The sequence below is a fragment of the Bos indicus x Bos taurus genome, chromosome 29 (genome assembly GCF_003369695.1).
Source record: "Bos indicus x Bos taurus breed Angus x Brahman F1 hybrid chromosome 29, Bos_hybrid_MaternalHap_v2.0, whole genome shotgun sequence".
In the NCBI taxonomy this organism is placed as follows: domain Eukaryota; kingdom Metazoa; phylum Chordata; class Mammalia; order Artiodactyla; family Bovidae; genus Bos; species Bos indicus x Bos taurus.
The window spans coordinates 8,057,043-8,080,534 of record NC_040104.1 but is presented as its reverse complement, the minus strand read 5'-3'; the positions used below and the strand labels follow the sequence as shown (position 1 = coordinate 8,080,534).

Sequence of the window (23,492 nt, the reverse complement as noted above, 5' to 3'; positions counted from 1 at the left end):
CCTCCAGGTGCCCGTGGGCGCCCCCCCGTCTGTCCACGGCTAGGGCGGAGCCCAGGTTGGAGGTGATGTGGTGACGATCATGGGTGGGGGGCACCTGCTCCCCCAACCCCTGGGGGTGGGGGAAGCCTAGTGCCCAGTCATCAGAGGCTCTCCCAACCTCTTCACCCCATCCTTCCCCCAAATAAACGATTCCTGCTCAGCCCCCACCGAGCACAAGGAAAGGGGATTTTTGGCCCCATTCGCAGACCTGACCCTGCTGGGCTTGCCAGTCTGTCTCTGCTGGTATCTTGGCCCCCACCCCCTGGCTGCCAGCGCCCCGGCAGGCACTGTGGGGGGCAGGCCCTGGGAAGAGACATCTCAGAGCCAGAAGCCAGCTTCAGCACAATTTAACTTTTTTTAATGCGAGAAAAAAAAGTCATGTCTTCAGTTGCTTTTTCTCTCCACGGTCAAGTGTGGTTAAGCCACTGAAACTTCAACAGTGAATTCCCGGCGAGGCAGCCGCCTCCATCCTCCTGAATCTGTGTGGGGTGGGGGCCGAGGCCCGCTACAAGTAACGAGGCCAGTTCCTGGGGACGCGGACCCAGTGGGGGCCTAGAGAGCAGCACTGGGAGGGTGGGCCGGGTCAGAGGTCGGAGTGAAGCAGTCCCTAAGACCCCCGAGGGTGTGCCAGTGGGAAGCCGGCTGCCCTCGCCACAGGGCCTCTGCGATCACAGCCCTGGAGGCCAACCACTGGCCCGCAGGAATGTCCACTGGCCCCGGTGGGCTCGGGTTTCCCGCTACTCAGCCTAGGGGGCGCCATTCTAATGGCGTCCAAGTGGAGCCCTCCTCAGGAGGAAGGCAGGTGGGAGAGGGTAGGGGCTGGACGGTCCCCGGTCTCTGGCCGCCAGACCCGGGCTGGGGCACCGAGCCCCACTAGGTTCCTGAGGACCCGCCGCCCACCAAAGTGGGGCAGGGAGGTGCCAGAATGTTCCAGGGAAGTGAGAGGATGAAGCAGGGAATGCCGCCTCTGGGGTCTCCAGTGGGGTGTGCTCCGCACGCACCCCACCTCCCATGGCTCCTGACTGGAGTGTGGGGAAGGAGACAAAACTCACAGCTTCTGAACAAGTGGCTGGGAAGTTACCGGAAAATTCAGTCAAATACGAAAAGGGTTACTTGATAGAAGAAAAACTAGCTTACGTATTTCTCTGGAAGACTTTCTCCACCCCATGCCCCCTGCGCCCCTGGACTCCCTACAAAAAGGGGAGCAGGCCTGGCTTCTGTGATGCCACATCGGGGGATGCGGGAGCAAGGGCAGGGCCTGTGGCCAGGGCACCTCGGGAAGGGAAGGAGGGAGGCACAGAACCAACCGAATCTGCGAGAGGCGGCAGAGGCCAGGCTGGGCGGGGAGGGGGCCATGGCCTGACTCAGCCTGAGAAAACAGGGACCCTGCGTCCCTGTCTGCAGAGGCCACAGCTGCAGGAGGGGCGAGCCAGGCAACTCCCCGCCTCGGGAGGACAGAGGCCCTGCGTGCGCGGGGCTGCCAGACAGAGGAGGAGGCAAGAAAGAACGCTGCCTCTAACGTTATATATTAAAAATATCCATAGTTCCTATGCACAAAATTCCATCATTCACATGTGAGTATCACCCCTGCCTCCCCAGGAGCAGCCTTAAGAGAAAGATGGTGGTTTTCCTTTGCAAGCTGAGGAAACAGCACTCAGTCTTTATGGTCTTGGGAACTGCGGGCTACCCCCCACCAAGTCTCCGCCTGGCCGGGCACTGGGTTCTGGAGTCTGGCGGCGGGGCACTCACTCGTGCCTCCGCTTGGAGGGTGGGACCAGGTGCGGAGGCAGGTCGGCAGGCAGCTCGTGGCCCTCCAGCTTGACTTTGATGAGGTGGTTGGCCAGGGCGAACTCCTCGTCGTCCAGCAGCCCGTCCCGGTCCACGTCGGCCAGCTTCCAGATCTTCCCCAGCACAGTGTTGGGGAGCTTGGACTTTACCATCTCCTTCTTGGCGTTGGCGCCCGTGATCTTGCCGTTCACGGGCGACAGCGTGTAGAAGATCTCGTCGTAGGTGGGCTTGTCCTTGCCCACCACCCACTCGACATCGTCGATGCCCTCACCGGCCCCCTCGCCATAGCCGTGCCCAAAGGGCCCGTTCATGGTGCCGTCGAAGGCACCGCCCTTCACGACCTGGGCGGGCATCAGGGACTCCTCCTGGCGCACCATCACCATTAGCCGGGCGATGTCGTTGGCCAGCATGTCGTCCACTGTGTCCAGCAGCTTGGGCTTCAGGGCCTGGAATTTGCTGAAGTCCTGGGTCTGCAGGAGCTCCTGTCGGGGCAGGGGAGGGCGGACAGGCCTGGGTCAGGCCCTCCTGGGCTCTGGTGCCACAGGTGCAGCAAAGGGTTCCCCAGGGAAAAGAGCTGGCTCCACCTCATGGCCCAGCCACTTCAATCCTGGCTCCCCTATCTCTTAAGTCGGAGGTAAAAACAGTCCCCTCCTAGCAGGGCTGAGGCAAGAATTAACTGGGAGGAGGCTGGGGTGCCTGGCACAGCCCCGTCCTCTCCCTACCCCTCTGGGTGAGTCACCACATTCCCCTGCGAGGTGTCACGGCCCGGGTCCACCTCTCCCGGGTCAGCTTCCGATTGGGTGGGGTGCTGCTTCCACTTTGGGAGGCCCCACCCCGTGGAGCCGGGGTTCCCTCCAGAATCACCTTCCCGGTGCCCCGAGCCGTCTGCATTCCGATCCCCACCAGCCCGCTCCCAGGGCACCGGGGGCGGCTGTACCTGCATCTTGCGGAGGTTGGGGAAGTCACCGGGGGAGATCTGATGCTCCCGCTCAATCTTCTGGTAGATCTCGCCCAGGTTGTTCACCAGCTCTTTCTTCTTGCTCTCCTTCCCGAAGACATTGGGCATCTCCTTCTTGAGGGAGCTGATGATATACGCGTGGACCTGTGAAGACAGGGAAGGGGCGGAGTTAGGTGCTTCCTGGACACCTTCTCAGGGCGTTTCCTGATCAAGTGATGCCCAGCAGGATCATCAGGACTGCCTCGGGATGACTAAGGATTAGAAAACTCCCACAAGGATATTCTCAGATGTTTCAGGCTTTATCTAACTCAGTACCTTAGTTGGGTATATCTAACATAGATCCTGCCAATTAGGGTGGCACATCCTTCCCTTCCCTACAGCGGGCAATAATGCTAGCAGCCTGTCAAGCACAGCCCTCCAATCCCATGGCCTTGCCAAGCAGCGTCCAGCTAGGAGGGCTGCAGCCAGCCAACTTTACGCCCTCTTCTCCCAGACCTGCCAACTCCACCCTGAAAAACCCTTCCACTAGCCTGACCCTGTCTTCCCTGCAGGGTTGAAACCTGGCTGAGAACTGCCCGAGGGAAGCAGGTTGGTCACAGGGTCACAGTCACAGCTTTGCTCATTACAGGCTGGCAGAGACTGAGCAACTCAGTCCAGGAAAAGGAAACAGTCTCACAACAGCAGGTGCAGGACAAGACTGGAGAGGCTGGGGCTTTCCAGACAGGGTGACTCAATGTGCCGAGGGCCACGCCATTACACACCATCTCTGCAGATGAACAAGCAGGGGCCCAAAGCCTGCCCCTCGTTCTGTCCTGAGGCTGAGCAAGAACCCTGCAGGAGTGGGGCTGGATGGCAGGCTGGGACCGGGGGCGGGGGCGGGGGGGCGGGGAGCGGGGCAGCGGTGGCGTGGTCTTTTCCTGTGACCAAGCAGAAGTTGGACTGGAAACAGGAGGCCAGCACTCCCCTCCATTCACCGCTCTCTTCCTCAGCTCAGGACACCACTTGTCCCTTGAGGCCAGGAGCCACTTACATGGATGTTCTAATGGGTTCCTTTCTCAGAACCAGCTCACCATCAGGAAGGTTCCAGAAATGAGACAGCTAGAGAACCGAGCAGCCCCGAGTCCTGTAGGGCGGGGTTCTCTTAGCCCAGCCCTGAGTCCTCCAGGGCAGGGTTCTCCCTCTTTACTAAGCATATAGCAGGTCACAGGAGACTGTGTCCAAATGCAGATTCCGGTTCAATAGGGCAGAGGTGAGGCCTAGAAACCTATGCTTCTAGCAAGCTCCAGTCTACTGGTCCTGGGGCACTCTGGGTAACCAGGGTGGAGACACACCAAGAGGTGAAGGATGAAGGGTCACTGCCCATTATTTGGGACAGGGAGTACTCAGAGCTACCTAAATTCAGGCCTCAAGACAGTGGGTGTCCTGAGTCACTGTTTGGCCCACAACAGAGTGCCAAAGCCTCTGGGCTACACACAGGCAGTCGGCTCCGTGGGGGCAGGAGCACTGCCTGGGCGGGTGCCCGGCTCTCCCAGGACAGGGCTTGCCCCTGGAGATGCTCATGATGCGGCATTATTCAAAATCATATGTCCTAAGAGGATATGCCATTGATCCCGTGGTAAAGAGTCCGCCTGCCAAAGCAGGAGACTCGAGGGACATGGTTTCCATCCCTGGGGTGGGAAGATCCCTTGGAGAAGGAAATGGCAACCTACTCTAGTCTTCTTGCCTAGGATATTCCACGGACAGAGGAGCACAGGGGACAACAGTCCATGGGGTCGCGAAGAGCCGGACACGACTGAGTGTGTGAGCACAGACACACAGGGAACATGCTCTGCTCCTCGATGCCTGAAGGGCCCACTGGCAGCATTAACCTTCCCTTTCCAGACACCGGAGGCTTGTGCAGCGCTCGGCCAGGCGCTGAGGCTCCGAACTCGAGCAATTCAGATGCTGTGCGCAGACGCCAGCAGGCCCTGAGCTTCCATGGAGGGCAGGGATGGTTTGCAAGGCCTCTAGGGCGGAGGCCACCCAGTGGCTTCCCTGGGCCCGCAGGCCTGCGCCCCAATTCTCCACGAACTACCTCCTGTTCCAGCTGAAGCATCACTTCCGGCCCGGGTCCCCCCAGTCTGGTCCACCCTCCTCAGGACAGCTCCCCAGCCACCTGCTTGGTAGCAACCAAGACGATACAAATAAACCATGCTTTCTTTTCATCCTCTGCTTTCCCCTGTGCGGCGGACAGATGCTGGGAGGCTGGGAACCTGGCAGTTCCCACTGCATCCCCGCACGTGCTGCAGGCCCTCAGTGCTTGGCAGGCCTGGGGGGCCAGCCGATGAGGCCTCGAGCGGCTCCCCACCCATGCTCCGCTCCCCACCCATGCTCCACTCCCCAGGCCGCCCCTCGGTAGAGTGGCATCTTCTTGTTTTGATGTTTATGTGTTAAAAGGAATCTCAGTGAGGAAGAGGTTGTACCCATGGGTGCACAAGAGGACAGATTCAGACGAGGCATGGCACAGTGTGGCCAACGAGTGCAGGGCTGGGTCTGGGGCACCCAGTCCCAGGGCCCCGAACTGACACCCCAGAGCGCCCTGGCCCGCGGCCGCCCGCCCCACAGTCTACCTTGGCCAGCCGCGCCCTCTTGATTAGGTCATTGAGCTTCCTGAGGGCAGCGTTTCGGGGCAGAGACTGGATGTCTTTGAAGAGGTCCTGCTCCTCGGCCTCGAAGAGCTTGCGGTTGTCGGGGATGAGGAGCGGGTGGGACCAGAAGGAGCCGATGTACACCCGGACCACCTCGGGGGTGTTGATGATCTTTCCCAGGGACCACATGAGGGCCCCGTAGACCCGCATCAGCTGCTGCGTCTCAATCTGGTCGGCCTTGTTCAGCACCACACGGATCTTGTCCTCGTGGTTCTTGAGGGCCTTGATGACCTCTGAGAACTCATCAGAGATGTCCAGCTTGTGGGCGTCAAAGAGCAGGATGATACGGTCCACCCGCTCGGCAAACCACTCGAGGACGGCCGCAAAGTCATACCCTGCCGGAAGAGAAAGGGTGGGTCAGGGGCCCTGGGGGTCTGATGGCTCCCATCTCTGAGTTGGCCTGGCACTTCTTACCCTAAGTTTCCAGAAGGGACTCCTGTGGACAGCACAGCACCCTGCGGGCAGCAGGTCAGTCAGGCACCCCCTACTTCCATACCCACCATGGTAGCGCCCTCACCCATGCAGCATATGGCACTGAGAGGTGCTTTACAAACAAATAACGGAAAATGAAAGTCAGTCAGTCGTGTCCAACTCTTTGCGACCCCATGGACTATACAGTCCATGGAATTCTCCAGGCCAGAATACTGGAGTGGGCAGCTTTTCCCTTCTCCAGGGGATCTTCCCAACCCAGGGATCAAACCCAGGTCTCCCGCAATGCAGGCGGATTCTTCACCGGCTGAGTCACAAGGGAAGCCCATAATAATGGAATAGGAAAAAAAAAAATGGAATACAAAAAAATAAAGCCCAAATAATGGAAAGAAACTCATGAAGTCCAAGTCCTAAAGTGGGAACAACTATGGCAAAAGCGAGGAGGAGAGCGAGCGGCACAGTTCAGCACCAGGTGGTGAGGGCAGACTTGGGCGCTCCCAGCTGGGCGCCCCTGATGGCAGCCACAGGTAAGAGCAGGAAGACCTGCCGCTGCCGCTTGTCCAGGGCTCCATGCTGGGCTCCTGTGCTTCAGGAGCGCCATGCATTCTCTACAGCAGGGGTTGGCAAGCTACAGCGCAGGGGCCGGATGTAGCCCTCCACCTGTTTCATAAAGTTTATCGGAACGCAGCCTGCTCACCTGTACTGCCTCTGGCTGTTTTTGCGCTATGACAGCGGGGTTTGGCTGTGGCAGAGACCACGAGGCCTGGAAAGCCAGTGATTTTGAACACTCTGACCCTAAGAGAAAATATTTGCTGACCCTTGCTCTATAAACCTATGAAGTGCTGCAAACCACTTCCCCCTCTAAAATGAATCGGCTGGACTAAGCCCCAGCTCCCGACTCTATTCTGTGCTGTTTCCCAGCAACAATTAAGGCTGTTGGTCTGCGGCTGCACTGCTGACAGAACCGTCTGGTTTCAGCTCAATTCCCAGTCCCCCAGCTTCAGACTGAATTTCCCAGCCTCTCTGCTGCAGAAACGAACAAGCCACGAAAAAGTGCACCAGCCCTTTTTCCTCGTCTCCCTCCCTGAGGCCTGGAATGCAGGTGTGAGGACAGGAGCTGGAATACCTACCGTGGGTTCAGGACTATCGTATTTCACACAAACTATCAGATGCTTCATTGAAGCCAATGGATCTGTGAGTCTCTGCAATAGTGGTTTAATTGTAACACATTTTTACAATTATGCCACCTCAAAATGCTTCTACCTGTACTGTCCCCAGAAAAAGTAAAAATTCTGCTTACCTTTTAGGAATACTAAGGAGTGGTAGGAAGACCATGGAAACAAGGGCTCAAGAGTCTTTGGGAAGCTTGGGTCCCAGCCCTCGAGCCGCCACTATCTGCGTGACTCTGGGCAAGTCCCCTTGTTCCTCACCTGCTGGCCAGAAGCTACCCCTCCTAGGATACCTCCTAGGAACCACTGTGTCCTTCCCAGAGTACAGTCACGCCCCTGAGAAGGTGCCAGAGAAAGCACTCCTGTACAGAAGGGCCTGGGACACTGCGCAGAAACAGGCCAAAAACCAGCCCCCTCTACTGCAGACCTGCACCCACACTCCCCACCCCAACCAGGCTGGGATTTAAACAGGCCTTCTCCAGACAGCAGGGAGCAGAAGAGGAGCAGGCAGAGGGGGAGAGCAAAGGAAAGGACCAAGTGTCAACAAAAGGCCCAGAGTGGCTCACGGTGCCACAGAGAGGGCATCCTCCCTGCTTTCTTGTAAGGCGTGGGCTGAGCCGTCCCGCCAAGCCTCCCGGGCTGAACGTGAGTCCAGCCTTGCAGGCCGCCTCCCCTCCAGCCAGAACACTCCCCCGGGGCGGGGGATGCTTTAAGATAAACCGGGCCGTGTGGGGCGTGCCAGCGGTGAAGCTGTGCCTGGTTAGACAAACATTCCGGGTGCCCGGCCCCCAGTTCAAATGGGCTCCAGGGTTGTCTGCCTGCCCAAAGCAGCAGCCACGCAGGCCTCTGCATCTGGACATGCAGAGACAACGCAGGCCTTTAGTAAGAAAGCCCTGGAGTTCACTCCCAGCTCAGGCCACTGACTCTGTGACCCGAAATTCTTAACTTCTGAGTACACTTTTTTTTATCTGTAACAGTCAAATTACAATTCCTTCTCCTAAGTTCACAGGGAGGACTACATGGACTCCCAGCACAGGCCCCGGCACCGAATGCCAGTCGGGTAGGCTCAGGCCGGGGAGAGGCGGCAGGGCCCCCGAACGAGGTTCTGAATCACTGGGGTGCGTCACTGATCAGGAACCAAGGGCGACACACCAGTCAGCCTGGCTCAAAGCCAGAGGCCGGCGCTGGTCCTTGTGGGAAGACGCCGAACTTCAGGGAAACCCCAAACGCACGGCTTCCGTCGACTTAGCACGCAGCCCGGCCAGGGCAACCTGTTCCACCACAGGACAGGGTGGCAACCAGGACGCTCTGATGGGAGGCTCCGCCCACCGGCCGCCTCCAGTTTTTGAACAGCGGGGGAGGGAGGCGGAGTCGGGGACAGCAAAGCCCCTGTGAGTGTGAACTTGAGCCTGGGCAGGGGAGCCATCAGCCTTCCAGGGGCCGTGCAGATGAAGGAACGGCCAGGCTACCAGATTCCCTGCACTCAGAGGGTGTAGGAAGGCAGAGGGTGAGGGCCCGGTCGCTCCCCCGCCCGCCACCACCAGGCTTCGGGCTCCAAAGTACAAGGTCCCCAGGGCCCTGGAGGAGCAGAGAGCGGGCCAGCCCCAGCCTCGTGGCCACCGCCTTTTATGGCCGGCTCTGGGAACAAGCAGGTCAGTGCTGAGAAGGCGATGACTCAGGACTGAAGGGCTGCTCCCTCTCGGCAAAAATGAGGCCCCACTTCTCGCCTCGGCACATTGTTCATCCTCAGACCACCACAAGTCCAAACGACCCGAGTCCCACAGCTGGGGAGGCGGTGATGCCAAAAACGAGCTGCTGGGAGAGAGGCGCCCTGATGGGCTGGGCTCGAGGCCCAGTTAGCTTTGGCCTGGGACTCAGGACGGCATGCAGGGAGCTGAGATCACCCCCGGACTCCACGCAGCTTGGCCTCACTCCTCCAGTCCCCCAGTGGTGGGGGGTGGGGGGATCTGATTGGGGGAGAGGAGGAAGAGAGAGAAAGCAGGAGGAGGAAGACGAGAGGAGGAGGAGGAATCGCCTCTGAATGAGGCACCAGGTCCACCAGCCCCACCCAGAGTGAGCGTGGCCTTGCCTGCAAACCCAGCTACTCGCCAACATCTCAAGTTGGAGCCAACAGAGCGAAGAAGCCCATTTTTTTGCAGGTGAATGAAATTTCCTGTTTATATGGAAAGTGCTCACACTTTTGGTGAGAGAGACCGGGTGGCTGGCCAAGCACGCTCACAGGTCATGCACAGGGTCTCAATGCTCAGACTCGAGAGACGTCATCGCAGGTGGAGGAACACGTCCTACCATGTGGCTGTGGCCACGGCAGGGGTCCCCAACACCTCAGCCTGTGTGTCTCCACGGGTACCGAGGGCTGGACCGACCCACATCAGGGATGCTGAGAGCAGCGACTGAGTCTGCGTTCTGTGCCAAGGGGCTCAGCGGGAGGTGACAAGTCCTGGGACCAGGGACATGTCCAGAGAGGAGCCCTCCACCCCCAACACTGCCCCAAGCACTGAGCTCCAGGCTCTGGGACATCCTAGAGGTCAGCCTTGGCGGCAGGATCGGGCCTAACACACGGCAACCCCAGCAGAAGCAGGAAGGCGCCCAGTGAGGAGGACACCACGCTCCACACACAGGTGTGGACACCGTGCTGCAGCCTCGTGCATCTCAGGAGGACGGTCACGGGGGTGCTGACACCCACAAAGCACACAGAACACACAGCCAAGGGTTTGAGCTGGAAAGAAAGGGCTGAGCCTGCAGTGTGAGTAAACGCCATGCTGATAAGAGACAAGCTTGGCTCAGGAAGTTCCGGGACCTTGAAGACATTATGAAATGATGAAACAAGCTGGTCACGGGGGATGATTCCACCGGTATGAAGTGCCTCGAGTCAAACTCACAGAAAGAGGAATGGTGGGGGCCAGGGGCTGGAGATGGGGAGGGGAGCTGTACTTTAATGAAGACAGAGTTTCCCCTTGGGAAAAGGAAGAAACTTATGGAGGAGAAAGATGGTGGTGGTATTTGTACAACAATGGGAACGTACTTAAAGCCACTGACCTGTGCATTTAAAATATGGTTGAAATGGTAAACCGTATGCTATGCATGTTTCAGACTTCCTATAGCTCAGACAGTAAAGAATGTGCCTGCAGTGCGGGAGATCAGGGTCTGATCCCTGGGTCAGGAAGATCCCCTGGAGAAGGGAATGGCAACCCACTCCAGTATTCTTGCCTGGAGAATTCCATGGACAGACCATCGGGTGGCAGAGTCAGACACGACTGAGTGACTGACACTTTCATGCATATTTTACATGGGTCATATAGACAGGAGGCCCCAGCCTGCCCCTCTGGCCTTGGCCCCGTCCCCAGCGAGCCTCCTGCAGGTCCCAGGTGCTCCAGGGGTTCTGCCCCTGTGGTGCTGCCTCCCTCCTGATGGGGTCTGCCTTCCAGTCAAGAGTCTCGCTCCCCACCCTCTAGCACAGAGAAGAGGGAAGAGTTGGGATTCAGCCTCGCCCCAGCCCAGCATCCTCCAAACACAGGTAGTTCCAGTAGCTGGGGGGGGGGGGAGCTGCTTCAGCTATTCCAGAAGTTTCTAGAACGCAAACAATAGAGGGTTTGTCTCCAGTCGATTTTTGTTTCCTGCCATTCAAGCTGCGTGGGCCTCGGCGTTTCTTGCCACAGCTCCCATCACACATGCTTAACCCGCGCTGGGGCCCGGAGCAAGGGGTGCAGGAGGACACGAGAGATTAAAGAGCAAAGAGTACACACCGTGAGGACTTGTTCAGAGTTCCCTGGGGCTACAGATCCTAAGGGAAGGGCACAGAGGCTGGGAGAACGGGTCCAAGAAAAGAAACTGAGAAACCGGGACTTCCCTGGTCCAGTGGTTAAGACTCGGCACTCCCACTGCGGGGGCAGCGGTTTGATCCCTGGTCACGGTACTAAGACCCCACGTGCCTTGAGAACTGAGAAATTAAAATCAGCACTCTGCACGAACCTTTACAGCAGCTTTATTCAAAACTGCTCCAAACCAGAAACCCAGATGCCCTTCAACAGGGAAGATAGATGACAAGTTACAGTACATCCATAGCCCAGGATGCAGTAGCTACAAAAAGGAATGAACTACAGGCTCTCAAAGACGGATGAGCCTCAAAAGCACACGCTAAGTCCAAGAATACAGACACTAAAGGCTTCGTTCTGTATGATTCTGTCTATGACTTTCTGGAAAGGCACGACCTTGGGGCAAAGATCAGTGGTTCCTGACGCGGGATGTGGATGCGGGACTACAAAGGCATGCGGGGAGCTTCCTGGGGGCGATGGAAACTCTGTGTCTTGGTCATGGCAGCAGTGGCTGTACAACTGCTGCCTTGGCTGAACTTTATCCTGTGTAACAGACCTCAGTAAATCCGGCCTAGAAATAAGCACCAAAGAACGGAGGAGGGGGCAGGGGGTGGGGAGAGGGTGGATGGACTCTGGAATCAGGCCTGGACCTTCTACTCTCTGAGCTTCCGTTTTTTCACCTGCAACCTGAAGGTGGCAAGTTTTGCTGAGACTGTGAGTGAGTGAGTGCCTGACCCGTCCTAAGCGCTCCGTAAATGTTTGCAATCTCTTACTCACAGGATTTGTATTTTGGGCCCAAGAAGCTCAAATTCCGACGGCTGTGTGGGCAACGACTTCTAATGTGTGAAGAATGCCTCGTACCCCAAATATAAACTGAGTGTTTGCAGGCAGCTGCCCGGGAACAGGTGGGGCTCCAGCATGGGCTGGTCCCACTCCCCCACGGGCAGAGCGGCCAAAAGCTGGACAGAGGCGGGGGGCGGGGGGTGGGGGGGTAGTGAGAGGAAGGCCCTGAGGAGGTAGCTGTGCTGAAGCCAGGCCCCCAGAGGAGGTCCTGGAGTCTGAAGGGAAATCCCTGCTGAGTCAGTGCTTCCCCTCCTCCAGCCTCCTCGGGATGTTCTTCAGAGAAAGGCCTTCCTCATCACAGTCTGGGAATCCCTGGGTTTTTCACTGTATTTTTATTCAGCTGACATTTGTGGAACACTGAATTGGGCAGCGGGCACTAGGGCAAAAGCTTAACACTTGCAAATTCCTGTGACCGCTGACGAGAACCCGGAGGCTGGTGCTGCTCTCCCTGCTCTATCAACACGGCTCCCGGGGGCGCAGCACCTGCCTAGGGCCCCAGCAGGGATGCAGTACTCGGCCTCTCACGAGGCTTCAAGGCAGGCTCATGGAGCCGTTCTACGGGCAACAGAAAACCTGGTGAGCTTTCGGGGCCAGGGCCTCTCAGGAGAGGGCAGCAGGAAAGGCCACCTGTGGTCAGGGGGCGGGGCAGGCGAGGGATGGCTCCTGAGCTTAGATAGAGCCTGGGATCCAGGGACAGTTAGCAGGGAGCAAGTGAGAACCCAGCCTTAGCCAGGGCTCCCAGGTCCCATCCATGGACAGCTGGGGGTGGGGCGGATTTCTAGCTGGAGGCAGAGAATAGGGAGCGAAAAAAAAATCTCAGCATTGCTGTTCAAAGCCCGGAGCCTCAGGCCCATTTCTGGACTTGGAATCTGGTCTCAGGCGGGGAGAGAAACAGGGTAGACCCTGCGCATTCCGGGGAGCTGAGCCCGGCACAGCAGGGCCCAGGGCTTGTCAGAGCCATGCTCTCAGAGCTCCTCAGCCCAGAGTGCCGGCCTCCCACACACTGAAGCCTCTGCTGGGTTCGAATCCCAGTGCCAGCACGTGCTGGCCCATGTCCTCTTAGGCTGCTTAATGGTGCTAAGCCTCCGTTTCCTCATCTGAAGAGCAGCGACTTCCTGAGAGGCAGCTGCTGCAGCCGGCGAGTGGTGCTGGTTCCTAGCACAGAGGTCAAGCAGAAAGCAGACACTGGCCGGCCGAGCTCCATGCCCTAATGCAACTCAAAACGACTGGTCCCTGCTGACTCGACTCCCACGGACAGGGGAGGGGCGGCGGGGGAGGCACGGCTCAGCTCCCAGCCTCGCCATGACAGTGGCAGGGCCACCCTGGCCGGCCCCTGCTTCCACCGAGCGCCTCCCTCCGCTGCCCACGGAGGACCGGCGTGGGAAGACCCGCTCCTGCCCAGGCCCTGCCTGACTGTGCGGGCAGCCAGCAGCCTGGGAGCCCCGGGCACCAGCCCCGCGGGCCCCATGTGCCCTCTGGAATGCCTTGTATCAGTCACAGGGGCAGCACCTGAGAATGAATGCTGGCCTCGCAGGTCACCTTTGTCCGCTGACATGAGAGCACTTTATCTTGAGGCACTCAGGAGATTAGCACAAGGGGGTGGGGGGCAGCCCAAGACCCCCAGAGGCCCCTACTCTTCCCTGCAGGACTTCTCAGGCGTCTCCTGCAGGGCCTGGGCTGGGTCCTGACCGCTTTGGGCCTGCTCGGGCCCCACCTCTTATCTCCCCACCCAGTACTTCCTGCACACACTAGGCACCGTTCAGAAAGGGGAAAAGTCAGGAGGGGCCAGGCCAACAGGGTGGGAACTGGAGGTAAATGCAAGTGACACCAACTGTAGCCTCCAGAAGGCTGCTCGACTTCCAGGGAATGAGGTCAGCAGACCACAGAAATGCCTGCCGCCTGCCCGGGACCCACGTGTGCTGTGGACCCGATCTTTCTGAGAGGGAAACACCTGCTTTCCACCCTGTCGGCACTGGGAGCAAGGGGTGGCCACCGGGGAGCCTGGAACGCACTGCCCTCCCCTAACTTCCTCTGCCGGGGGACATGGACCTTTGCGGTGACAGATGAATGGGGTCTCCAAGGAGAAGCCAACCACTGTCGTGTCCACCTGGAGGACACCACCCCGGAGGCCACACCCAGCACATCCAAGAGGTCCAGTCTGATGGCCCTTCTCCACTGATAAAACGCTGACCCCAAACGTAACCCGCAGTAAATCCCAACTTGGTAACTTTTAGTGCAGGCTAACTCGCTTCAGTCGTGTCTGACTTCGTGCGACCCCATGGACTATAGCCCCGCAGCCTCCTCTGTCCATGGGAGTATCCAGGCAAGAACACTGGAGTCGGTTGCCACGCCCTCCTCCAGGGGATCTTCCTGACCCAAGGATCGAACCCATGTCTCTTAAGTCTCCTGCATTGGCAGGCGGGTTCTTTACCACTAGTGTCACGTGGGAAGCCCACAACTTTTAGTAGAATACTTTAAGACCGCTAGAGTTATGGAGGGAAAGAAACAGTGGATAAAATCAGCTGGATCCCTCACAGGAGAACAGCCCTCCTTCAATCAAAGTGATGCACTTATCTGTAAGCCAACCTCCTCCTTCCTGCCCATGATGGGGAAATACAGCAGTCTCCTGCTAGCGTCTTCCTCCAAGTATCTGCCATGTGCATGGATACCAGGTGGGCTGGGGAGGCCTGGTCCCCAGTGACACGCACGCCGCCGGACTGCAGAGCACGCTGAGGCCCCGCTCGGTGCCTGTCCTGCAGCCAGCAAGTCCGGACACCACTGTCCACCTTCCTACGGATGGGGTGAGGAAGCAGAGGGAAGGGGAGCAGGGGAGGGAAACACCCCCTGCAGGCAGCGCCAGGGCACCCTGTGCAGCTCGACAGACACCCGGGGGACTTCCCTGGTGGTCCAGTGGCTAAGGCTCTGCGCTCCTAACGCAGGGGCCCGGGTTTGATCCCTGCTCAGGGAACTAGAGCTCACATGCCGCAAGAAGACCTTGCATGCCCCAGCGAAGACTGAAGAGCCTGCGTACTGCAACTGGGGATCCGGCATGGCCAAACAAATAAATATTGGAAAAAAACGAGAGAGAGGCAGATACACCCAACTCCTCAGTCAGCTGAGCTCTGAGGCCCCTGCCTGAAGTTTCAAAAACTGCCCAGCAGGGGAATTTCACAGCACTGGTGGAAAACTTTCTGAGTTCCCTTTTAGGAGACAACAGGGGCCACAAGAACCCCAAATGCTTTTCCTTAAATACCTTAACTTCCAGCTCTGAAGGTTATAAGAGGTGGCGCTTGGGGAGGATGTGTGTGTGCGTGCCAAGTCACTTTAGTCATGTCCAACTTTGAGCCACCCTATGGACTGTAGCCACCAGCCTCCTCTGTCCATGGGATTCTCCAGGCCAGAATACTGAAGTGGGTTGTCATGCCCTCCTCCAGGGGATCTTCTAGACCCAGGGATCAAACCTGTGTCTCTTGCGGCTACCTGCACTACAGGAGGATTCTTTACTGTAGAGGCACTGGGGAAGCCCTTTTTATGAGCTATTATTACCCCTTATCCAAAGATGCATTCACATCAACTGACCAATCTGACCTGACAGCCCCCAGTCAGGAGACCCCCTCCCTGCCTACTCCCCCAGGCCATTAAAGACAGAACTCTACAGAGTCTCAAAGAAAGTTCCCCCAGGGTAGCTCAGTCCTGGAAGGAGATGGAGAAGAAATTCCCTTTTGTGGGTCTCTCTAAGAGTAACTTAATCAGATACTCAAGGCTTGTTTTGGCAAATGACAACAGCCTTGTTTATCGGGCATTTCTTACAACCAGGCTGGAGCAACAACAGCAGTAAGAAAGAAAGAACTGGCCCTGGCCACTTCCAAAGAGGCCCCCAAATCTGCTCTTTTGAACCCCTAGATGTGTGACTATCATCAGGGGTGGAAAACCTAAAAGTTTAGACCAGATGGAGAGATAAGAGCAGTTTCAGCATGTTCTGATGCAATCCCATATCGACAGGGGCCCACAAGCCAGGAAAAAAGAGCAGCAGCAGGCTTTCTCGGCACTGAAAACAGGGCCCCCACCCCCTCACAGACACACTGCCTCCCAAATCTCAGGCTGCTGGCTTCTGCTGTGAAGCTCACTAATGCCAGGTGGCCTACTGGGGAAGGGGGAGAGACAGGAGAGGTCTGCGAGTTAATGATAAACAAATCTGGCCACTTGTCCTCAACCCCCTCTGAGGCTGATTCTGTTTCACTTTTACATTTGCAGCTGCAGGCTCTGCTCCGAGCTGGCCCCCATGTTCCTCCCAGAAAGCATTCAAACCCAGAGGCTCCCCTCCCTTCCAAAGAAAAAGGCAGCAGCAGAAATATAACCCAGGTCAGGCACATCCTGAACCAGATGTTTAGAAAAGCTTGGTGAAGTTGAGACAGGAGTTTAGACAACTAAAATGGGCCTGGTACACTAATATTCAGCATGCAAACCTTACCACCATGCACGGCACCCAGGGAGGCTGCTGATGAACAGTATTTAAGCAAATTTAAACATGTTTCCACAGCCCAAAATGTTTAACAGATCCCTGCCAGCTTCTCCTTTTGGCTCGCTCTTTCAAGTCAAACTGTTCTCTCACAGTCCTGCTGGACTCGCTAGGAATTTATCCACCTCTGGGAGGCAAAGCTTTCAAACTAAGGTGGACGAGCCCCAGGGGAACCAGAGGCTCGTTGAGAGCAGCAATGCTGACCAGGGTACCTGGACCTCACAGCCAGCCAGGATCCTGCCCTCCTTTCCAGAAGGCCCCAGAGGCTGGGAAACTTGAAAACCACATACAGTTGGCTGTCGTCTTACCCTGACAACGCCTATAACCTCAGCAGAGGGAGCCGCCATGAAGATAGCAAGGCTGATGGGAAAAGCGTTCTCACTCAGGCTGGGAGAGCCTTGGGCAGCCTCTGGGCTGTGTCCCTGGCATCAGATGGAAGTTGTCTGATGACACCGGGCGCCCCAGGCTGTGCCAGAGCTTGCTTACCTCTGCTGATGCGCTGCTTCTCTCCAGACAGGATCCCCGGCGTGTCAATGATGCTTATGCTGTCCAGGACCGGGTTGGGCAGCTGGGCGCACATGAACCTGCACGAGAGCAAGAGCCCGGAAGAGCGCGGTCAAGATTCGGTATCGCTGCTCCGGGTGAAACAGCAGTGATTTCTGTACTCCCCTCATCTCTGCCTCTGGCTTCCCTTTCAGAAGCAAGGAACCTAAAGGAGGTTTCTCTAATGTCTTAAGTTTCCAGGGGTGGGAACCCCTGACGGTTCAGTGTGGAGGATGCTGCACTTCCACTGCAGGAGGCACAGGTTCAACCCCTGGTAGGGGAACTAAGATCCTGCATACCGTGTGGCCAGAAAAAAAGTTTCCGGGATGGCCAGCAGATTGCTTGTATTAACTGGGAATCCAACCAGCAGGCTCCAACTGACCCACATCAGCACTTCCCTCACTGAGCTCTTCCCCCCACAGTTCGAGAGTTCAACTTCCAAGTTGCTGATGTGTTAGCGAAAACTGCACACACAAGCTTCAGTCACCATTCAAACCCAGAAGGAAGGCAAAGAGTGACAACTGGGACCTTGGAATTGCATATTAAGATTTTCAGCCACCTGGCTAAACTTCCACACGCCGAGAGAGATGGTCCTTTCCTATACCTGCTGGGGCCAGCCCTCCCTTCCACCCAGCTGCTTGGGTGAAAGGACTGCGGTGGGCAGCCAGCGACAGCCAGGGGACCACACAGGCTGGTGGATGGTGGGGCAGGGAAGCACAGACACCAAATTCTCTGAAAGTCGAAGCAGATCAGGGAAGAATGAAGCCAGAGAGTTGCGGGCGAGGGCTCAGCTCTGTGTACCTGAGTTCCCACCGAGCTCAGAACAGCCCAGAACTGTCCCATCTGATACCAGAGATTCTTGACTGGACACAGAGAAGTCCTCTAAACACTTCTCTAGACAAGGTACTGTAAGCAAAGAAAATACTGGCCCATTGTCTAGGAATCTGAGGAGATTAGCTTCTCCCTGAGGCCCCATCCCAAGGGACCGCAGCCCACAGGCCAGGGGCGGCTGGCCGGGGGCAAGAGGTGCTGCCTGCAGGTACAACCGAGCAGAAGCAGCTGACTCTCAGGATGAAGAAAGCTTGGGCCTCATCCTCACCGTGCCAGCAGCAGAGCACATATGCTGTAAATAAACGCACGACCTGGTGCTCCTGCCAGGAAAGGAGTCAGCGGAGAGAAAACCAAAACGGGAGGATTTTCAGCTGGCTCTGAGAAGCAACACACGTAAAACGGCCTTGTCAAGAGCCTAGCCAGTAAGTTGACATCTGTACGGATCAGGTGCGCTGCAAAGCCCGGGGAGTGAGGCCAAAAACACGAAAGGGAGTGGGCAGTGTAGACGTGTCCCATCCCATTTTCTCACCAACAAGGACGTGCTGATTTCATCTCGAGCTACAAGTACCAGTTACAAGTACCCGGGCTGCACCCTGGCTCTGATTTGAGTCTTAGAGCAGCCACTCAGGGGGAAGAGGCCGGAAAGTCAAGTCCATGACTCAATGAGTCTCTTTAAGGGTGCGGGAGAGGCTGTGTCAGCCAGTGAAGAGCCCCCTTTGTGTGCCCCGGCTGGCCGGCGGCGCTGGTGTACTACGCGGGCTGACACGGCTCGGGCCTCGGCTCCAGAGCAAACCCACATCCCCACCCACGGCTGACGAGCCCCTTCCGGTGAGGTCGCTAGTGTTCTGGGACCCTCTGGCGATGAAGCGGTGGCAGAAGGAGATAAAAGCGTGGCTCTGGGGTCCTGCGGCACCAGCACAGACAGTCAGGGTGCCTCTCTTCGACCCGCATTCCTGAACCACTGGTTTTTTATTTTTTTTTCAACGAGAAGCAGCAGGAGGAGGTAACTGGCTGCACAAAGGCAGACAATCGGCCCTGCAAGGGCGCTGCATTAACTTGCTCGGTGGTGAACTCGTCAACGGCTGGGCTCCCTGAGCAGCGGTTTCCTGAACGAGATGATGTCTAAGATCCCTTCCAGCTCCGAAACTTTAGGTCTCCAAATTCAGAAAAGAGGTCATACATCCACTTCTCCTTACAAAAAAGGTCTGCTCTCACAATCAACAGTGGACACCTAAGGCCAGCAGAAGGAGATACAACTCCTTTCTTCTAGCCTCCCACATTTCTCTGGGACAGCAGACCTAAGAGTGCTCGGAATTCCCAGCCTGGCAGGGAAACCTTCCACAAGACTGTATGGCGCCCACCAGGTGACAGTCAGCCAGCTGCCCGTTTTTAGGTACAGGTCTCAGACCCCAGTATCTCTCCGAGGCGGGCTGCTGGCCAGGAGGACCCTGCCTCTTCAGGAGTCCCACTCCGAGGGCTTTACTCTACTCTGGCCCTGACTCACCAACACCATAAGCCATGAAACAGGAAGGCAGGTTTAAATGCCCCGAAGAGGCAAAAAGACAACAGAAGCCCGCCTGTCTTCTCGGTTAAAAGGTCAGCTCTGCACACGGAGGTTGGCCTGGCCACTGGCTGGGATCGAGGTCGAGCTGATCTACCCTGTGGGGCTGGACAGTGTCTGGAAAGGAATGTGATCACACAGGGCGGGGACCTTCTGGAAGGCAAGAGTCAGGGATTCCTTCTGAGGCCCCTCCCCAGAAGGGACTTTGAAAGGCATGTAAAGTCACTCCTCTAATGGAGTTTGGCAGAGAAGACAGATTCGTGAAGTCCTTTGGTATGTCCCCTGGGAGCGTAGGAGGTGGGGGATTTTAGAATACCCATTGAGCCGGGACCTTGAGTTCTTTTAGAGAAAAATGAACCAGGCTGTAGCACTCCTGAGAAGGAGGCTGATGTATTTCATTCACAGGGTCCTGAGGTCAGACCTCTACAGGGTTACTCTCATTTACCCATTTAACTGGGAAACGGAGGCCCAAGTAGGTTAGAGAACATCCTAGGGAGTTTACTGGGGTTGCAATCTCATTCCAGGGCTCCAGGGGCCACCGCCTGGCAGCACAGACCCTTACCCCAGAAACCTTTAAAGCAGCACAGGCCCTTCAGAGCTGCCCCTGGAAGAAGTGCTGGTGCTCCCCTCTGTCTGCTGCCTCTGCAGGCCGCCCCAAACTCAGCAGGCCACAGCAGATCTCCCCGGTCCCTCCTCCACAAACCACCGGTCTCCAGGGAGGCACACCACACCAGCAAAGTGAATGGCTAAAAGTTTCACTGTATTTTTCCAGGACACTTAAGAAACAGACCCTTGAAGGGAGGGGGTGAGGGGGTTGGTCTGAATGAATTAGGTGCGCCCAGCCTTAGGGAAGGAGGTGGAAACCAAGACTACCTGAGGGATGTGAGGAGTCTGGGATCTGCCAGGGGTGGGGGTTGGGAGTTAAACCGATAACCTGGGAAATTCGGAGGAGGGGTGCGGGGGAGACAGAGCCGCGGGAGCCGGCGACACCTACTCGCAGACCCCCTTGGTAAGGGTTTTCTTTGGAAAGTGGCAGGGGACCCAGTTCCGGGGTGTGGTCGCTGAGGGGTCTCACGGGGGCTCCGGACAAAGAACAGCGGGGGCAGTGGTCACTGGACAGTCGGGACCCCGGCGCCCCCCTCCCCCCCCAACCCCGGGTCGAGGGGTAGCTACCTGTTGAGGAAGGCGTTGCCGAAGGCGTTGAGCTTGCGGAAGGGCCGCCGCGGGTCGACGACGAGCGCGTTGCCCGGCACCACGCCCTCGGTGGGGCCGTGCATGACCGCGATGAAAGAGTCGGTGGTGGGCTCGGGCCCGATGCGCATCCCCGGGAAGTCCTGCTCAATCAGGTGCCGGATGAAGGTGGTCTTGCCCGTGCTGTACTGGCCCACGAGGAGCACCATGGGCTTGTTGTCGAAGTCGGCGTCCTCCAGCGCGGGAGAGTGGAACTCGTGGAAGCGGTAGTGCTCCTCCAGGGGCAGCAGCTTCTGCGCGTACAGCTGCCGCAGCCCCTCGGACACCGTCTGGAAGAGCTCCGGCTCCTTCTTGCGGCGGGCATCCTTGCTGACCCAGCTGAACATGCTGCTGGACACCGGGCTGGCTGCTGCAGGGCAAAGGGGCGGCTGAGAGCCGAGCGAGGACGCGGAGCCGAGGCTGGGCCGGGCCGGCCGGCTAAGGGGGCGGTGGGGCAGGGGGGCGGGGAGCGGCCCGCACTGCGCAGGCGTACGGCACGGCCGGCCGAGTGCCCTTCTGCACAGTGGAACGCGCGCCTAGCCGTGCGCTCTTTATAAGGCCCGGCCGCGCGACGCCGCCACTCGGGGCCGCGGGGAACTGGGAGAGGGAAGGAGGAGCCCCGCCCGCGCGCCCCGCGCCACGTCCCCCCCTTCCCCGCCTCTCATTGGCCGATTGCAAATCTCGCGAGCGCCGCTAGTTCCGCTGCGGCGCCCCCCTCCGCACCTGCCCAGGCCCGGGTGCCGTGGCAACCGCACCTGTTTCGCCCCGCCCCTTGTGGGGAGGCTCGCGGAAGTGCTGCGGTCGCGAAGGCGGCTGTCCGAAGTGCGGCGCGCGGACGTCCCAGGGTTTGCACGTCTTCCTCCCCCGCGAGATTCCCAGTTGGACACCCCAGTACTCTGAATACGCGCCCCACCGCAGCTCCCTCAATGGGCTGCCCTCCTTCTCCCACTCAGAATCCCCAGAAGCAGGGGAGAACCCCGGGTGCCATGCGCCTCCTGTCTGCACTGCCCTTCCTTGCCTCCTCCCCTCGCCCCTGCTTCCCTGACACTCCTTCTCATCCCCTCGTCCTTTATCTGCTCTGGGAGAGGGAGAGACAGGAATGAGGTAGTGGAGAAAGCTGAGAGAGTAGACCATCCAAGGCGGGGTGATGACTGGGGAAATAAAAATGGGAAGGGAGGAGGTTGGTAGGGAAAGTCTGAGCCGTCGCAAGAGACCTGAGCTCCCCACAGGCCAGGAATTGGGAGCTGGACACTAGCAGTGGAGGACACATATGACATAGAACACATGAGGAAGAAGAGACCACCTCCCTCAAGAGGCTGCTTCTGAGGGTGGGGAAGTGGGGTGAAGAGGAAGTTAGGCCCTCTGGCACTTTGAGTTTTGAGGAAGTTAATCAAAAATTCCCTATGTAGGGTGGAGGGGAAACGTGGGGCAACAGTGAAATCTTGTGGGAACTCAGGGGGAATTAAAAAACCCAAATACTTCCGCTTTCCTCTCTGGGTCACCACCAGTTACCATGCTTTACTCTGACCTGTGCCTCCTGCCCTTACCAGTTCCTGGCTCTTCCGTTAGGCTCATTCCCCCATCATCATCCTGGGCCACACATAGGTCCCCTTGGCTGTCCAGGCTGGTGAGAATCTTCAGTGGGTGATGTCAGAGCTCTGCAGACTGTGATTGTTATGTAACCGGTATCAGGACACCAAAGTGGCGGGGGTGGTGGTGAGGAGGGCACTCCTGGATAGATCTAAAATTCACCTGGGAGCGTGAAGGCCTCCTGTCCAACCTTCTGGCTGCTGGGAAATGTGGGAACCTGGAGGGCTGGGTGCCTGTTATCAGGCACCTGTTATCAGGGAAGAGAGCAGGCTGGCAGGCTCAAAGGACAGATGCAGGAACTCAAATCTGATAATCAGCAGAATATCAGGGGAGCTGAGTCAAGTGGGAACCAGAGGGGGCCAGATGGGAGGTTTGCTCACCCACCCCTTGTGGGATCAGGTCTCAGTGTCTTTTGAGGGAATTCAGTTCAGTTCAGTCGCTCAGTCGTGTCCGACTCTTTGCGACCCCATGAATCTCAGCACACCAGGCCTCCCTGTCCATCACCAACTCCCGGAGTTCACTCAAACTCACGTCCATCGAGTCGGTGATGCCATCCAGCCATCTCATCCTCTGTCATCGAATAAACCACATTAAATTGATTGCCTTCCCTCCACCCCCCACCTCACCCCATTAGAGAGCGGCTGAGTAATTCCAGCCCTGTCTGCAATCTTAGCTCTCTGACTTAACTGCTTTTATTTGGGACTTCATTAGCATTCTTTTCATCAATCACAGTAAAACACAGAAACCACGAGACTCTGGCTTTCTCCTCAAAAGAGGATATTGAGACTCCTAGGCAGGGCTGTCACCCGTCCAGACTTCCGGGGCCAGCCTTAGAAGCCAAAAGGACTTGCTTCCTCCACAGTACTTTGAGGGGTCCGCCCCGGAGATGCAACTTCTGGGGTGTTCCAGGGAAGGGCCTGAGGCGGAGGATCCTGAAAGAGGTGGTTGTCTAATGGCCTGAATGAGGGTGCCCGAGCTTGTCCCAGTAGCTCTCACACTGACCTGTCATGGTTTTCACGTCTCCCTAGAGCCTTGTATGCTGGGAAAACCCAGTCCTAAAAAACTGAAAACAACAAAATGTTCCTGGGTTATTTATAAATGAAACCAGCCCCTGTTGGTTATGTATGGCCACTTGACTTTCTCCAAGGACTCAAAGGATTGGAAGAAGGGATCTGTCTCCCTTACGAGGCTCAAGCGTGTGGCAGCTAGTTTCCCCACTTTCACTGAGTTGGCACCTGGGTCCTGGGCGGCTTCTGTATCTAGTGATGCCCCAGACTGTGAAAATGTCCTAACTTTCTTTCCTTTTTTCATTTTTGTGTAGACTAGTTTCTATTTGGTGGGAAGGTTTCATCAAACATGAATGAACCATTTCACTTTTGGTTTCTCCCCTTTTACTTTCTGTTTTTGCCTGGTTCCCTGACAAAAGGGTAAAGAAGAATTCAAATGTTTTCCTTTTGCTCAGAAATGATGGC

At 57.4% G+C, this 23,492-nt stretch overlaps 1 protein-coding gene across 1 annotated transcript; it reads right to left on the bottom strand.

Moving 5' to 3' along the window:
- Positions 1–375: 375 nt before the first annotated feature.
- Positions 376–21,041, bottom strand: EHD1 (EH domain containing 1). Its single transcript, XM_027531498.1, has 5 exons — positions 20,374–21,041; positions 16,752–16,849; positions 5,395–5,807; positions 2,765–2,929; positions 376–2,309 (listed from the first exon to the last, which is right to left on the bottom strand). The coding sequence occupies exons 1-5, from the start codon at positions 20,775–20,777 to the stop codon at positions 1,785–1,787; spliced, it is 1,605 nt and encodes a 534-aa protein (XP_027387299.1). The 5' UTR covers positions 20,778–21,041; the 3' UTR covers positions 376–1,784.
- Between the last annotated feature and the right edge of the window lie 2,451 nt (positions 21,042–23,492).

Coding starts and splice junctions, on each gene's coding strand:
- EHD1 (XM_027531498.1), bottom strand. CDS start 20,777: ATGTTCAGCTGGGTCAGCAAGGATGCCCGCCGCAAGAAGGAGCCGGAG. Junction 5,808..16,751: donor GAAGCAGCGCATCAGCAGAG/GTAAGCAAGCTC, acceptor CTCTTCCGGCAG/GGTATGACTTTGCGGCCGTC. Junction 2,930..5,394: donor AGAGGGCGCGGCTGGCCAAG/GTAGACTGTGGG, acceptor CTGTCTTCACAG/GTCCACGCGTATATCATCAG.